We start from the raw sequence: 17632 nt of genomic DNA on the forward strand, positions 1-17632 counted from the left end.
TGGAATCGCAACGGGTAGCAATTCATTTTTTAAAATTAATAAATAAGTTCTTTTGTTTATTTTCCAAACAAATGTAAAAATAAAATAAAATGAAATCACATCAAAATAAGTATATTCACCTAGCATATTTCCTTTTAAACGAGGAATTCAATTTTCTTTAGTGGTACCTTAACTTTAAAATTTCGTGAGTGAAAATAGAGTATATACTGAATTTTTTTTACTCTTTTAAGCATTTTTTTTATTAAAGTGTGACTCAAATTAGTCACAATCAAATATAATTTCAAAATATATGAGGAGAAAGAAGAGTCATGCGGGCGCATGCGCACATCGTTATATATTTGACAACTCATGGTCCTTGAAGCAAAATCCACCATCAAACATTCGAAGTTGTGTACTTCTATTATGCCCGGGAAGTTTAGGATTTTATTTTTATCTTTATATATTTTAATCCTCAATATAAAGTGTGTCACTTCCAAGTTACAAACCTCACCCCACCTTGGGGGTCGTGTATAAATATTTTGGGATTTAAGACAAAAATAGTAAATGGATCTTTTTTTTACACAAATTTTAAAAAAACTTAGTATATTATATAAAATATTAATTTTTATATTAACTTTTTAGTTTTTTTAGTTACAAAATTATTTATCAGAGTTTTATAATCAAACAATTCTAACATTTTACTTTCAATAAATAAAATAGCTAACACATTCAATCTATCTTGTAACATTGTTGATTTTAGATATAATTTAAGCAATTTTAATTTTAAAAAACTTCTTTCAGCAGTAGCAACTGTTACAAAAATTGTCAATAAAATTCTATATGCAATGTAAACATTTAAAAAAGAATATAAAATTTTAATATAACTCAATACTTCTATTGGTATGTCAATTTATTCTCTTAATACTTTCAATTCTGAAAATAAATCAAGATCATCAACATCAGACTTTTTAGATAAATGATTTACAATAATCATTATATTCATAACTTAAGATTATGTAATCTTATTAATGAAAAAATGAATACAAATAATAAATCATATCTTAACAAAATTTATCACTTAATAATTTAAATTGACAAAAAAATATTAAAAATGTTAAAAAAAAATGAAACTCTTGAAGGCCTAAGGCAAAGGTCTCATTGGCCAGGAACTAAGACAAAGGCCTCATTGGTCTTATGATTTCCACGGCTCTTCCCCACCTCCCCCCTATCTGTGAAGGGTGCAGGGGCGTGCTATATATAATCCTTGATCAAGCTCTACATGCATGCATGCATGGAGTTACCATAGCCAAGCTTTCATTTACAAAGCTCCTCTCTACCACACCACACAACAACGTGAACGTGAGTCATCTACGCCAGCAATATCATTGGCAACTCACCAGGTCCAATATATATTGCAGAAAAAAAAGTACTAACTTTTTTTCTTCTAAAAAGTAGTATTTTAGATATAAAAAAGGAAGGAAAATTAGGAATTTGGTACAAACCTAGCTCCTTTATATCATTGTAGGTAGGTCCCTTGGTTGTGGCAAACCTTGTCCATGCATGCATGGCAAGCCTTGTAGCCACTCCTTTTTTCACCGCGTCGTTGTCGCGGGATATATAACTTGATCTTGACGAATATTGATCGACATGTTCAAAAAAAAGAATAAAATGAAATAAGTTTTGAAGACTAAATAATAATGTGTTTCATTTTCTGCATCTTTTAGCAATCATTCAATATATGTTATTACCTATTGAGACATAATTGTTCTTTCTACTTTGCTTAAGCCTATGATATTTATTTCTCTCGTCCTTTTATTACCAAGGTGTACGTGTGGACCAAAAATTGTAACCCACCCCTAATGGATGGATTGACTTTTTTTAAAAAATAATTTAATTAACGTTTTCTAATTACTATTTCTTTCGCTTGTCCACCTAATAGTTTTGAACCATATATATTATTTTGTCTCCAATACCAACAACAGCAACAACAAAATGTTGCAGAACATCTACTTTTATTGATTATCTCTTAACACAAAAGTTTGGATCCTAAACACAACGCTATTTTCAGATAATAATGAAAAAGAAATCCAAAATCTTATACTAATTTTTTTTATTGTCTTTTACAATTGATTTTTAAAAAATGAGCAGGCAGACCAACTTTACACGCACAAATGAAATATTTGCTTAACATCTCTTAATTTCTTTGTATCTCCTTTTTTGATATTTTTCTTTTGCCTCTTTTTCATCATATTATATTACTATTTGTTAATCGTATTAATTACTTTTTTTCCTTCCTTTTTTTCTTTAATGGTGTGTTTGGAGGAAAGGAAAAAAATACAGATAACAAATATTTTCTTGCTTGATTGGAGAAAAAATAAAAGGAAAAAAACTTTAGAAAACAATTTTTTTTTTATTTTTCTTGTACTTTGTCTTCAATTGAAATTTCATAATTTTATTTTCATTATTCCAAATAGGCCATAAGTGTATAAGAAGTCTAGTATAATTGAGTGAAAAGTAAATGTAAGTTGTTGTTTAACTCTAGCTTGTGCGGAAGTTCCACTTTTTCCTTTGAAAAATAAAAAACAAAATAGGCCATAAAATACTTTTTGATGTCCAATTTTTTTTTTCTTACTTCACTCCTTTATAAGTTTGTTATAGTTTTTTTTTCTTCTTTTCTTCTTATCACTGGCATTTAGATTTAAACTCTAGGTTCAATATTTGATTAATCCGAGAGCATCATAATCAAGCAGAACCTCGTCAGGACTTAGAACGGGCCATCTCCTATTACACTGCACATTCTGAACCCAGTCCCTGCTGCAAAATTAAAGCCATTTAAGTTCAAGCAATGCCACAACAAACCATATACTGAAACCAAGATCAACGCCACTATCTCACAATTCTACACCTCTCCTTGTAACCACCACAAATCAGGTGGTTTAATTATTTATTGCGTTTGTGGAAAAAAAAAAACTAACTAACCCAATTTTTTAGATTGAAGAGGGAGTTATATGATTTTTTTTGTTGACAAATGTTAATCAATTAGAATATTAGTTTTTTTTTTGTTTGAAAAGCAATCAAACACACGATTTTTCTTTTCTTTTAATCACTCAATTCAGCTTATATCTCCATCTTTAGAAGAACTATAAAATATTGGCAAGTGAGGTAGATATGATTGATGAGAAGATATTCACATTTCTTTCTTGTTTTGGAAAAACAAAGAAGGAAATGCCTAAGGACTAAGGTGAGCGAAGATTGTGATTCTACCGTATCGTTTTTTACATGACATGAATCACTACTATATGTTTTGTTTAGGAAAAAAGTGAAAGAAGATCACATAAGTAAAAAGTGAAATAATTTTGTAAATTTAAGCACTAAAATAATTAACCCCTGTAATCTTAAGAACTAAAATGAACATGTACTCACATAATTTAAATTATACATGATATTTTGAGAGATTACTTATTGGTATTTCTTGTTAGGAGGAAAGAAAATATAAATATCGTTATATTTTCTATTTTATGGTTAGAAAAAATAATTAAAAAGGATAAAAATAAAATAAATTTTTAAAAATAAAAATTCAAATTTCCTTTCTTTCAATTTTTCATTCAAATTTTAAATTTTTCTTCCCTTTCTTTTCACCATTCCAAACACACCAATATTTATTCAATAAAGAAAGTGGAGTAAATATTTATGTAGTTGCTAATAATATCAAATATTACCCTGGTATGAAAAAATCAAAGATAGGAAGAAGAAAATATATTTGAGTTTAATGAAAGAGAATTATAGTAATGCAACGTGTTTGGACGTCCAAACTCCAAATGGTGGGAACAAACAAAAAGAAACACCGATGAAGATTTTCACACATTGTGTGTTTGGATTTTTATTTCAGCATCTCAAATGATCATTGATTTCAATCCGCCGAAAGAGTAGCTTTTTCGTTTGAATACATGAAACATGTGACACCCTCTACCCCTCACATATATATTAATAAAGGAATAAAAATTCAAATATTAATTAAAAGTATTTTTAAAACATTTTTAAATACAAGCTTTTCAAATGGGTAAAAGGCTCTCATTCACTTTCTTCTACATCATATTCAAACTTGTCCAAATAAATAATAAAGTCATCTCGACTCAAAGAAAGTCATATAAGTCTCATACAATTAATATAGAACCAATATCCTAATGTCACATCCTATCAGAGCGTGGTGTTCCCGTGTCCTCTAGCATGAGGTTCTTCATAGTCATCCACCTATTCATCTGCTCCCCCGAACACAAGTTCAAGATCATCACAGGATCCAAACACAACAACACACAGGGAGTGAGTTATCACATTCCTAGCTAATAAAGAAACAAGACAATTAAATATACATATTATATAAATGAGATACCACTTGCTTAAACATAGCTCACGTAACTTCACCACTTCGTCATTCAAAATTCACTTTTCAATTATCAATCACATTACACAAGAATCCCACACTTCGATCAAGATATAATAACACATCAATTAGCAAGCATATGCAATAATTATGCTAAGACTCAATTCTATATGCAATGTGGTACCATGTCAGTGAAAAACCACCCTGGGGCGCTTAGGAGTACATAACAAGACACACCACACAATGGGTTTGTCAGGTCACTCTCACTAAGTAAGATCATAGGGAGACCAGTCAGGGTCACGATGTTTTGCGAGAATGCTCCAACCATATGAGATCAGCATAGGCTTAAAGGAGCACTCAAACCCGGTGACCCCCAAGGCCTACACTCCGAAGAGTCCGTCAGGGCCTCTCCCTCCTGATTCAGGTCCAACCCCTAAAATAAATTTTTTTTTTTTTACATGCAGACACTGCTCATGAATTATACAATACCCACGACCTTACACTCGTGTTTTAAACACGTTCAACACAATTGCGCTACGATTTAACACTGGTTCCTAAATAGGAAACCTACATTTTTTCTTTAACACTGTGCATCAACGCTTTTCTCAAGATAACGCTGGTCGGGTATTGTACAATTCATAGCTTACAACACAAGTAATTTCACATCAAGTGTTAACTACACACTTATCCACAACTAGAACTCATTCACAATTTCACATCTCAGTGTCACAATCCACCATCACATGTTTACACGTATCTCACAAATTAACACATGTTCAACTTTACACTTATACTCAATCTCAATAACAATATTATAATCTCAAAGCAACATGTTATTCTACAATTCATCACATACTCACAATTTGAATTATCATTTCATGTCCTCAATATAACAATTTATATAAAAGACTATCACAACATGAGGACTAAAACCCCTCAAATAATATTACACAATCATATCCAAATCATAGGTCCAAATATACAATATCAAGAGCACAATTTATTAAGCAATTTTCATCGGGACATCAATATTTTATTTATAATCATAAAGGAAAAATTGCAATTTAACAAACATCCCAAAATAAAATCCCAATTTAATCCTCTAAGGATCCCAACACATGTTCTCACTAATCCCCAACTGTGAATAACTCATCCCTTACCTCTAAGCGGGCTCACGTGTCTTCAGCCAGCGATAGCAACATCTCTAGCGGTTCCCGGAAATTCTTTCAATTATTCATCCGACTGCTCCGATAGAATTCCCAAACATCAGAGAGACGGAGAAGAGATTGAAACCTCCACTTGTACTGTCTTCATACGATTCCTTTTTCTCCCTCCCAAATATTATCTCGCAAATCCCAACGGTGGAAGCGTGCGGAATTGAATTTCGAACAACATATCCAAATTTCAAAATAATCCAACGGTTAACGAAACCGGGATCGTAGTTTTACCAAGACAACTCTGGGTTTCTGCGGGAAAGAAAAAGGCTACAATGCGAAGGGTTTTTCTCTCAGTTTAGACATGATATCGAAATTCCCAACGGTGAGAATGCTCAGAATTGTGTTGCGAACATGATACTCAAATTTCACGACGATCCAACGGTGAACGGGTTCGAGATCGTCGTTTTTCTGAGACTGGTTTGGTGGGCTACGGGAAAAAGAAAGGGTTTTGAGAGGAGAAGGGGAAAAACGAAAATGAGGCCAAAAGGAGGCAGCTAACTTAACATAACTATTTATCCCTAGGTACTCAGCCTATTATTTGCTCTATATTTATTTATTTATTTATTTATTACTAAAAAAAATTTTAAATTTATTTACGAAAAATTGGGATGTTACAAAACACACCCTAAATGGATGGATTTTTTTCGTGTCAACCAACACTGATTTCAAAGCTATGCACAAACAAAAAGAAAAAAAAGTAGAATAAGAAACAAAAGCTTTAGCTACTCACTATTTGTGGCAAACATTTAATTTAGTGACGTCAATGAGATTTTTTTGTTTTTGTTTTTATAAAGTAGGATTCAACACTAATGAATATATTCATAAGATCCATCTTTGACAATGCTAACTACATTCTTTCTGATATTTTTTTATAATTATCTAAAATTTATTAGAAAATTATTAACTTTTGTGAATCTCCCTCCTTAATTAATTTAATGATTTCATCCTTTGATTTAGAAATATGACTTATAAAAATTAATAATTTTTAATAAACTTCAGTAACTAATATTCCTCTTCAGATTTTATTATTACTAGACAAATGTTAATCGGTACTTAAAAATATTGACGACAAAATTTAAAATTTAAATTTTTCATTAATAAGTCTCGATAATGCATTTTTTATACTATAACTTTCAATGTATTATGAATAAAATATGTTGTTGGCCATTCAAATTTAGGTGAGTGTTATTATTGGTCTCCTAAACTTAGATTTACCTTTTTTAGTTCTCACTATTGTTCTTGGTCTCCTAAATTTATAAAAAAAAATAAAATAAAAAATATTTTTTTTTGTCTTTATAAAATATCAAAATTCATTTTTAGTTCTTGAAAAAATTTATTAATTTTTTATTATCACAAAATTAAAACATGTAATATTTTGGTTAAAAATTAGTCTTGAACAAATTCAAAAACCACACGACATCTCTTTAATTTAAATTTTAAGATATAATTTTTAGATATTAAAAACCGTCACAATTTATAGAAAAAAATACAAGAAGATAAGTTATGACGATTTAAAACCGTAAAAAATATAAAAATATAAGAATCAGCCCCAGCATCTCAACCAAATCTGAAATCCCGGACTCCCAAATTTCACAATTAATCACAAAGAACATTCAAACCCTCAAAATTTGAACGTTACAGATCTATTTTGAAGAAGGTGTAGGTCTAATTTGCGGTAACAGAACGTGCAGTTGCTGAAAGCGAAAATCAGAACGAGATTATTGGGCTTCACAATTAGCGAAGGAAGCATTCAGAATAATAATAATGAATGAAAGAGAGAAAAACGAACCATAGGGAGTGAGAACTGAGAAATGAGGGAATTCCATGCCCTCGGAAGAGGAAGGAAGGTTTCGCTGGATTAGAATACAGAGTCGTATTCATTCGAACGTTGAAGTCACCATCATGCCCAAATAACACAAATGGGTCTATCTATTAATTCTCATATTTGTGGGCTTTGAGTGTTATGTGCTATATAACTCTGATTATGATATAACACAGTTGTTCATTCATTTAATCATGGTTTGTGAGAATATACATGATTGAAAATTCAATTTGCTGGAGAAGATATTCTCACGCAAAATGTTATTCGCACATGCATCTCTTTTTTTTATATATTTTTTTCTTTTACCTGATTTTAAAAAGTGAATGAAATGGTTTTTAAAATAAAATAAGGGTATAGAAATTATGTGTGAAACAATAAAAACAAAACTAATTCCTTTTATAATACTCGATGAGATAAAGATATAAAAAGTATTATAAATAAGTCTATGATTATTGCTAATTATGTTATGTCCATTATGTTATAAACAAAAAGACTTTATGTTTTATAATATATTAGAGAAAAATATTATGTATAGTAAGTTTGTTAATTATTTTAAAATAATTTAATCAAACGATAAATTTCTTTATATAAGGCTTTTACTCCTTTTGCATCATATGAGCAATACTTCACTTTCGTGATGTTTTGTTACATGTAGATAGAGAATTTAACATGTCAAGTCAATACTTAAAACGATCCATTTTGTTGTTGTGTAGGTTTGGAAAAAAATCCTGTTAATAACAATAACTTTGTGAATAGACAATTTTTGGTTGAATTTTTGTGCCATATAAATTTTTGTTTAATGGTATAATTTTGACATTTTTTTAAAAACAAAATTAGGTTAACTTTGGTTTTTTTAACACCCTTATAAAAATTAAATGTTATATATTTTATGTCAATATAATATAATATATTTCATGTATATGTAAATTTATGAGCTAATGGAATATTATATGTACTTTATTTATTAGTGAAATTATGCAATTTAAAATATATATATATATATACATAAATGTTTTCATAAACTATTTAAGAAGTTTTATTACTCATTTAAAATGTTGTTTTTTAGGAAACATTTAAAATGTTATAAGAAAAATTAGTTTATATTTACTATAAATCCAAACCAAAAATTAAGTCTTAGTGACCGGCCTTAATATGATGTTATCGGTCTTGATTTTTTTTTTCACCATAAATTGAAGGTACTAATAATATACTAACATAAGAAATTAATGTCCTATTAGAAGTATTAAATTACATTGAAAATTTGATTCTTTTTTAAATACTTGTAATGTTTATAAAATGTTAATAATAATACTTGCAATTGTTATAATTGTCAAAAGGGTTTTTTTTAATTTGATATCAACATATTCTTAGATAGTGTCTTAATGAATTATTATAGGATGAGATATTGTAATTACTTGATTATTAAATTTTAATTAATAATTTTAGAGCTCAAAAAGTTCCAAAAAAAAAACTATAACTTCATCAATTATATTATAATAGACTGAAAACATAACATTTACCTCAGGCTTTAGAATTGGTAGATGAGGCCTTGATAGGAAGAGAGATAAAGAAAAAATGAGAGAAGTCGATAAAACGTTTAAAATAAATAATTTTTAATATATTATTACTTTTTAGAAAAAATGTTACTCGTACAAAATGTGTTGTGTTATACAGTAGTCCTGCTATTCTAACCAATTTAGGTACCATCATCTAACCAATCGTGTGATTTTGATTAAAAATGCATTCCTATTTTTTCACAGTTATATCAATTTAAATATGTTATAAGTTTACTTTTGAGGAATTGCTTTTGCTTGAGAGCATTGATATATAAATATTCACTTATTTCAAACATTTCACTAATATTTCTCATTTTTTAAATATCTTTTTCTTCTTATTCTATCATAAATCCTACAAGCATTTTTCTCTTTTTAAATGTCTTAAAATATAAGGAATGTTAAGAAACATTTTTCTCTCGTCAACAAACATAGTGTACCCGTAAACCCTGAACCAAAAAATTAATAGTGTGCCACTGCACCCCCTAAACCAGAAAAGAATTAATTATGCAGAAGATTGTATGATGAAATACTGTGAAGAAGAGAAGACCATACATGTGTGTTGCTGCAAGTTCAGAGTGGATATCCTATTAATTGTTCGTTTCACATGTTAGAGCCATGCACCCTATTTCCGATCTTTATTACAAAAGAAATATTAACCAGTGTTCTTCAAAATAACTAATAATTTTTTTAAAATGCACTAAATTATGGTATTTATAATTTTTTATGCTCTTTTATTATTTTTATAATAAATATTTTATTTTTAAAATTTTAAATTAATATCCTAAAGATTAAAAAACTAATAATTTTTTATATTAAAATGTATAAATATTTTAATTTATAATTTATAATTAATACTCTAAAGATAATGATTACGAACACCTTTATTATGAAGAACAGAAAATCGATATCCAAAAAATATCCCGCAGTACAAGTACTGACGAATCCATCTGGTGCTGGCAATGGCCAACAGTTAAAGCAACAGCAGATGCCTGTCTACCATAACTGTATATTACATTTTTTTCAACTTCTGAACAGTAGTCAGTATATTTAAGATTCTCAAATGCAACTCAGGCTCTTCACCTTTATTCATGCACTCTTTAATTCTCTGCATCGATCCCAGTTCACAAATTGAGCAAAACTGCTCAAGTTACGTAGTATGTACTTAATGTATTTTCTTAATCTCTTTCCAATCCAACTTATGCTTGGTGTTACTTTTTTTTATTTATTTGAAAAACAAAAAACTGGCATGGGGAGAAAAAGAAAGAAAGAAAAAGGTATGAGGAAGAGAAAGTGGACCATTCCACCGGGAACCATATTGCATCATGCTAACTGCACGTATATGATTGCCACGTAGCAATTCCAAATAGGTAGTTCCACTTTCTGATCCCTCCATAAATACCCCATTGTATTCCTATCCCTTGTTCCCCTCACTTCATTATTCATTCACTTGCAACACACTTCTTCTTCCCTTCTAACTCTCATCCCATACTCCTCTTTTCCAAAGGAAAGTAACACCAAACTAAGCAAAACTAATAATGCCATCACCAACACCAATACCAACGGCAGTGTTTGGTGGTGTAGAAACTCCTAATGGAGACTCTTCTAACACCAAGCCTCATCCCAAACAAGAATCGCGTGACCTCTCTCCTTTTTTGTCTTGCTCTTACCCCATCACTCTTAAGGTATATTTGTTGTTACATTATTACACACAATAACTAATTAATAAACGTACTAGTATTATTAATCTTGATCGTTTCACTGAGCCATCATGAGTTTGACGTGGAAAAAATTAATCCAAATCAAGTTAGAAATTAATTTTAATGTGTTCATGTTTTCATGCAACGCAGTTCATTGACGTGGCATACCGATTGAAGATAGAGGACAAACAAAAAAACGGAGGCAGCATCAAGAGATTTTTTACTCCGCACGAATCATCACCGTCAGATCAAGGATCAAGGGCGGGAGCGTCGCAGGAGCGAACTATTTTAAAGGGAGTAACGGGGATAGCACATCCAGGGGAGATCTTAGCGGTGCTGGGCCCATCGGGGAGCGGAAAATCAACGCTCCTTAACGCGCTCGCAGGGAGACTCCACGGACACGGTCTCACCGGAACAATCCTCGCAAACTCGAGCAAACTCACCAAACCGGTTCTCCGGCGAACCGGTTTCGTCACACAGGACGATATTCTCTACCCTCACTTGACGGTTCGCGAGACGCTCGTGTTCTGCGCCATGCTACGGCTCCCGCGCACGCTGCCGCGCGCGGCGAAGATCGCAGTTGCGGAGGCGGCGATCGCGGAGCTAGGGCTGGGGAAGTGCGAGGACACCATAATCGGAAACAGCTTCATCCGCGGAGTCTCCGGCGGGGAGAGGAAGCGCGTGAGCATCGCGCACGAGATGCTGGTGGACCCTTCGCTCCTAATACTGGACGAGCCTACCTCCGGCTTGGACTCTACGGCGGCGCACCGCCTCGTGGTGACGCTGGGTTCGCTGGCGAAGAAGGGCAAAACGGTAATTACATCGGTGCACCAGCCATCGAGCCGCGTCTACCAGATGTTCGATAAAGTTCTGGTGCTATCGGAGGGACAGTGTTTGTACTTCGGCAAAGGAAGCGACGCCATGCGCTACTTTCAGTCGGTTGGGTTCGCGCCGTCTTTTCCGATGAATCCGGCAGATTTTCTGCTCGATCTCGCTAACGGTACGTCATCGTTTTAACCGTTTCTGTTATCTCTTAACGAATTACGGTTTTAACTTGTGTCGGTTTAACTGATTCAACTGCTTTTGCTATTGTTACTAATTATTGGTGTGAATTATTACTTATTAGTGTTGAGTGATGTTGGCTACTAAGGGAGTGTTTGTGATTGAAGTTGATATGATATAGTAGTAGTGTGTTATAGTGGGGGTAATGGTAATGTGTGTAGTGTCATTGTGTGGGGTAGAATGTTTAGAATATGGGCATGATGGCTGAGTGTTTGTTCATAAAACTAATTAATGAACGTCATTCAGGGCATTAAGTTGGGCAACATACTGTGGGAGACATCATACTAATGTAACACACTCCGTTGCTTCTTCCATACTCAACTAGGTTTTCTCATTCATTTTGGGGTTTCTTCCTAGTTATTTAGACCCTTTTTCATAATATATATATAGGTCCTGCTTTGATCCAAACACAATTTTACTTGCAAATTTTTAATTAATTAACACTAAAGATGAAAAGTAAAAGAAGAAAAAAAAATAGACTTATAATAAATAAATGATCTCATAGAAAGAGATTTAGAGATAAATAATAAATGTTAATATATAGTGTATAATATATATAAAAGTATCTACGTATCATCACTTTTTCTAATAAAGCATCACAAATAATGCTGGCAATAAGTATTTTTAAGATATACCATTATAAAATACAAAAACAAAATATTATATTAAAATTATTTAATGTTTATTATTTTAAATATTAAGTAAAATATATATTATATTTCTATAACTAATATTCTGCAGATTCTCGCGAATAATCCTTAACAAATGTTACTTTCTCATTTCTCCCCAACGCCTTTTCCTTTGTCCAGTCTCTTTAGTGGAAATTTAGTAGCCATCACTCTAATATTCGGATCAATCCTACAACATAATAGGATGTAGTTAAAAAATAAACTTGTAGGCCACTTGTGTTTTTTTTTAATGAGTTGGCCATTCGTACTGTGGTAGACTGGTAGTGATGAAATCGAGTGTGTGTAAAGAATATTTAATAATAATAGCGATAATTTTTTTTAACATGACATTACTTACTATATTTTTTTTTTTACTTTTCTTTATAATTTTCGCTTGGTGTAGTAATTTTTTTATTTATCAAAGGTATATTTTAGGTATAAGCGAGGAGAGAAAGATAAAGATTTCTGAGCTAGCTTGAGTGGAGCAAATCGATTAGATACGTAATGGGTTTTGATTTCGCATCAATATAATTGGGTTGCTTTATTTAAACAGATCGTTGATGCTTACCACGTGTCCTCTTTTTTTGGAACTGTCTGTCGTTGGCTCTACTTTTCCTTGCCTTTCTTGTATAGCCAGTTAATTTTACTTTTTTGGGGGGCCAACCTGATTTGACTCGATATGCTGCTGGTTTTTCGGTTTTTCCTCTCTTTTTTCGTCCATTTTTTTTCATCTCTCAAAATACTCAATGCTGTTTCTTCCTGGCCAAACCAAAATCATAATCAATTAATCATTGCTTCCTCCAGTGAGGCATGCAAATTTTCCCTTTAAACTAACTAGCAATTTGATAAGAAAAATTAAGTCCACATTTACCACATATTTGGAATTAAGCTGGACGCATGAACTTTCTAGGATATGGAGGGAACTAATTAGGGATATTATGTGATTACATATATCTCCTTAGAAGAGTGAAAACTAAACTTATAAGCCCATTTTAGGAAACAGAAAAGGGTGGTTTAATTAGAAACTAATAGAAAGTGATAAGAGTTTCCAAAATTGGTGCCAATCAAATTCAGTTAATTTGGTGCCAATTTTTATGTGGGTCCGGATATATTCCAAAATTGGAAGAAAAATAGCGTGGACGCGTATCATGCGTTCATGGACTTAAGCGGGGGCATGGCCGCTTGTTACTAGAACCATCAACCATATCCTTTTCAACAGGAACAAGTTGATCTAATATCTTTGGAAAGAATAACATCAGAATCAACAATACTTTTGTTGTTGTGATGTCGAAAATTGGCATTTGGGTTGAGCTTGTACGAGGACAATAAATTATTAGGATACAAAGTAACCTCTTGGGGTGCAGATGCATGTATATATATTGACGTCGTGTTTTGTCATCACAATCCATAAACCGCTTTCTGTTTTCAAACTTAAATTGGATTATTTTGCATTTTCTCTTTTCTTTTCTTTTTCGTTTTTGTTCTTCTTTGCCCAAGAAACCTTTTCAACTAATAGTCGTCTTCGTTTCCCATTTCTTTGTTTATTTGTCAAGTTGAAACAAGCAAAGAATGCTATATAACTTGCTTTATAAGATATGAGAGCTTAATTAGTATAAGCTCTCTGAATTATTTACAACCTTTAGCATCTGTTGAAAGACTAATGTAATTAGAGTAGACTAGAGTAATTGTCGTTGAAAACACCTGCCATGTGGACCAAAGCAATTTGTGGCCGGTCAAATTAAAGAGAACGTGCATATGGTATAAAGTTGGAAATGCTTAGGTAGTGGACCGGAGTCTTTTGAGTTGTAGATAACTGGCCTTTTTTTATGTGCTTCTGTTTACTTCTTTTAGTATATATAAATAGATAGATTGGTTGGTGATATCACTAAGCACAATCTCTAATTAATTAATTAATTCACAAATAACTGTATGGTAAGTGCTCTTTGACTAGGTATTTTTATCTTATATGGGATTCAACACCTTTGGCACTAAAAGATTATTAGGGGTATGTGCCTCTCTTAACCTTTTTCGTTGATTCTTGGGACCATGATGATAATGTGGATATTAAGGTGTGGAGGAGGTGATGACGACATTGATAGCGTGAGAAACCATCAAACTGAGGTAAAAAAAAAAGAAGCAAAGAGCAACTGGGAAAGGTGGCACACTAAATCCCTGTCTGCCCTTATAAAATTAGTGAATACTGAATAGTTCAAAAGTAATTTACCAACACGAGTGGTATCTTGTATTCTATGGAGGAGGTTAACCCTTCGGAAGTATAAGAGGTATTAAATTGGTGTTTAGGATATATCTTTGTCAATGTTCTACATTTGGTACTTTGGATTGCTCTGCATATATAATTGTGGTACGTTGATAATATTTCCTTTAATAAAGTTATTCTTACTCCTAATGTATCCATGCTCTATAACTTTTTTTTCTATTAAAAAAACGGGAAGAGAGAAAATATTTTTTCTTTCTTATAAAAATGAATTGTGGAAAAAGAAAATGTAAAGAATTGAAGTCTAAGAACAAAAGTTGAATTTTCGTTTAAATTATTCTTGACCTACTCGAGAACATGGTCTCGGGGGCTGGGGTGTTCCGTATTCATCATTACATCTGAAAAAAAAAATCCCAAAAAACTTGAGCTTCACTTCTTTGACAATGATCTGGCCAATTTTGCAAGGATTCTCTTTTCCCGTTCACTTTGTTTCTTTTTCTCTTTTCCTCCCACTTTATTAGAATCTCTTATCTTAGGATCTGTTAGGGAGCTACACGTGTTGGGTTGCTTTACATCCATATAAACATTTTCTCTCGAAAAGTGAAGTCTGATGGCAGAAAGGTGTAGTGAAATAAAAGTAAATAGCTACATTGATATTATGCAAGTGAAAGTGGGAGCTGGTGTGGCCCAGTCAGCAGTGCCATCACCAATCTTAGTGGAGACTCACCATAACATAATTAGTCAGCTTTTATAAGTCCCACTATCCTATTTAAGCACGTTCATGACCCTAATAAATCCCCTTTTTGAATAATCTAGTACTTGTTTAATGAATTTAAACATATTTTGATTTAGTTTATCCCTGGTTCGACCGATCCTATACTTTGTAGGTTCTTCAGCTTCAATATTTATTTTAGCTAGATAGATCCGGGCTATCTAAATGCTATTATATTTTACAATATTTTTCCATAGGGCATCGCCGTGGTGCTGCATCTGTCACTTTCTTTAGTTTATTCCTTTGTATACTATATTGGTTGAGAAATTGTATAGTAAATAAATTTTATATAAAAATATAGTGTATAACAAAAAGAGAGATAGGAAGAGAAGCCAGATAAAAATGAGATTAGATAACTAATAAAATAGAAAGAGATAAAAAAAAGTAAATACTATTATAAAAGATATTATATAAATTTATTTAAAATATCATAATAGAATAATGTAACTATATTATATGTTGCCTTGTGATAAGGACTTTTCGTAGAAGTCTTCAATTTCTCTCTTGCTTTATTGTGGATAATCGCTTTCCCTTCCTAACTCTTTGTCGTACGTGTAACCTATTCTTTTTTCCTAAATTTGAAAGTTGAATAATATATACTTCTTGTCAATTATAAGCTAAATATTGGTTAACTAGAAAGTGATATGCATAGGACAAGAGAGAAATATAGATACAATGAGCGATATAATATAATAAAAATAGATTGTTGACAAAGGGTCTGATATATTGAAATGTGCATATATCTTTACTCCACATTAGTCCAGTTAGTTTATTCACATAAGCGATACAACTAGATAATTTGAAATGCAAAATAGAATGAACTTTATGTTGTTTTACGAGGGGGAAAATCCTAAGATATTAATCAAGTTTGGCCTTGAATCCTTCAGGTGTTTGCCATGTCGATGGTCAAAGCGAAAAAGATAGACCAAACATAAAGCAAAACCTAATCCATTCATACAACACAATATTGGGTCCCAAGGTAACAGCTGCCTGCATGGACAGTACTAATGTTCCTTCAAGAAACACACACCCTTTGAGAAGCAACTCTTCAAAAGAATTTAGACGTAACGACAGGGTTAGCTTCTTTGATTGGTTTTACCAATTCAGAATTCTTCTCCAGAGAAGCCTCAAGGAAAGAAAACACGAATCCTTCAACACTCTGAGAGTCTGTCAAGTTATTGCTGCAGCACTGTTAGCTGGTTTAATGTGGTGGCACTCAGACTACAGGAACATTCAAGATAGGCTTGGCCTACTCTTCTTCATTTCCATCTTCTGGGGAGTCTTCCCGTCTTTCAACTCGGTTTTCGCATTCCCTCAAGAACGTGCCATCTTCATGAAAGAGCGAGCTTCTGGTATGTACACACTGTCCTCCTATTTCATGGCTCGAATTGTTGGAGATCTGCCAATGGAGCTTATTCTTCCCACGATTTTCCTCATTGTGACATATTGGATGGGTGGATTAAAGCCTGATTTGTGGGCTTTTCTCTTGACTTTGTTGGTTGTGCTTGGATATGTGATGGTGTCACAAGGTCTTGGCCTTGCTTTAGGGGCAGCAATAATGGATGCCAAACAGGCTTCCACAGTGGCAGCAGTGACAATGCTAGCATTTGTGTTGACAGGTGGATACTATGTCCATAAGGTGCCATCTTGCATGGCTTGGATCAAATATATATCCACAACCTTCTACTGTTATAGGCTGCTGACTAGAATCCAGTATGAGGATGGCAAGAAGATATCATATCTATTGGGTTGCTATCAACGTGATAAGGGTGGTTGCAGCTTTGTTGAAGAGGATGTGGTGGGGCAAATTGGCACCCTAGGATGCATTGGGGTGTTGCTTTTCATGTTTGTGTTCTACAGATTATTGGCCTACCTTGCCTTGAGACGCATCAAGAGTTGAAACTTGAAAATCGAAATTCTGTGTTGAATGCAGCCTAGTTCTTTTGGGAAAGCTTGTATGCAGAGAAGGATGGATCAATTTGTTGGCTCCTAGCCAGTGCAGCAGTAACACCACTTTTACACTGGGCTAGAGTGGCTACTTGATTCATACTAACTGTAATTGAAGAATGAATGAGAGATTTTCTGTTGTAATTGTAAAGTTAGAGAATTAAATTAACAAGCAAAATTGAAGTGAAGAGAGAAAAGAATAGTAATTGTAGATTTGGATTTCGAATCGCTCTCCAAGTTCAACCTGTATTCAGAATGTCAAGGGAAGAAATCAAGAAATTTCTTCCGTACGGAATATATAATTTTCAAGTTTTTA

General features: G+C 32.5%; 1 protein-coding gene across 1 annotated transcript; it reads left to right on the forward strand.

Moving 5' to 3' along the window:
* The first annotated feature begins 10354 nt into the window (after positions 1-10354).
* Positions 10355-17632, forward strand: LOC100812127 (ABC transporter G family member 25). Its single transcript, XM_003535496.5, has 3 exons — positions 10355-10637; positions 10803-11652; positions 16257-17632. The coding sequence occupies exons 1-3, from the start codon at positions 10491-10493 to the stop codon at positions 17267-17269; spliced, it is 2010 nt and encodes a 669-aa protein (XP_003535544.1). The 5' UTR covers positions 10355-10490; the 3' UTR covers positions 17270-17632.

The sequence above is a fragment of the Glycine max genome, chromosome 10 (assembly GCF_000004515.6).
Source record: "Glycine max cultivar Williams 82 chromosome 10, Glycine_max_v4.0, whole genome shotgun sequence".
Taxonomy (NCBI): domain Eukaryota; kingdom Viridiplantae; phylum Streptophyta; class Magnoliopsida; order Fabales; family Fabaceae; genus Glycine; species Glycine max.

Coding starts and splice junctions, on each gene's coding strand:
- LOC100812127 (XM_003535496.5), top strand. CDS start 10,491: ATGCCATCACCAACACCAATACCAACGGCAGTGTTTGGTGGTGTAGAA. Junction 10,638..10,802: donor CTTACCCCATCACTCTTAAG/GTATATTTGTTG, acceptor CATGCAACGCAG/TTCATTGACGTGGCATACCG. Junction 11,653..16,256: donor TCTGCTCGATCTCGCTAACG/GTACGTCATCGT, acceptor TGAATCCTTCAG/GTGTTTGCCATGTCGATGGT.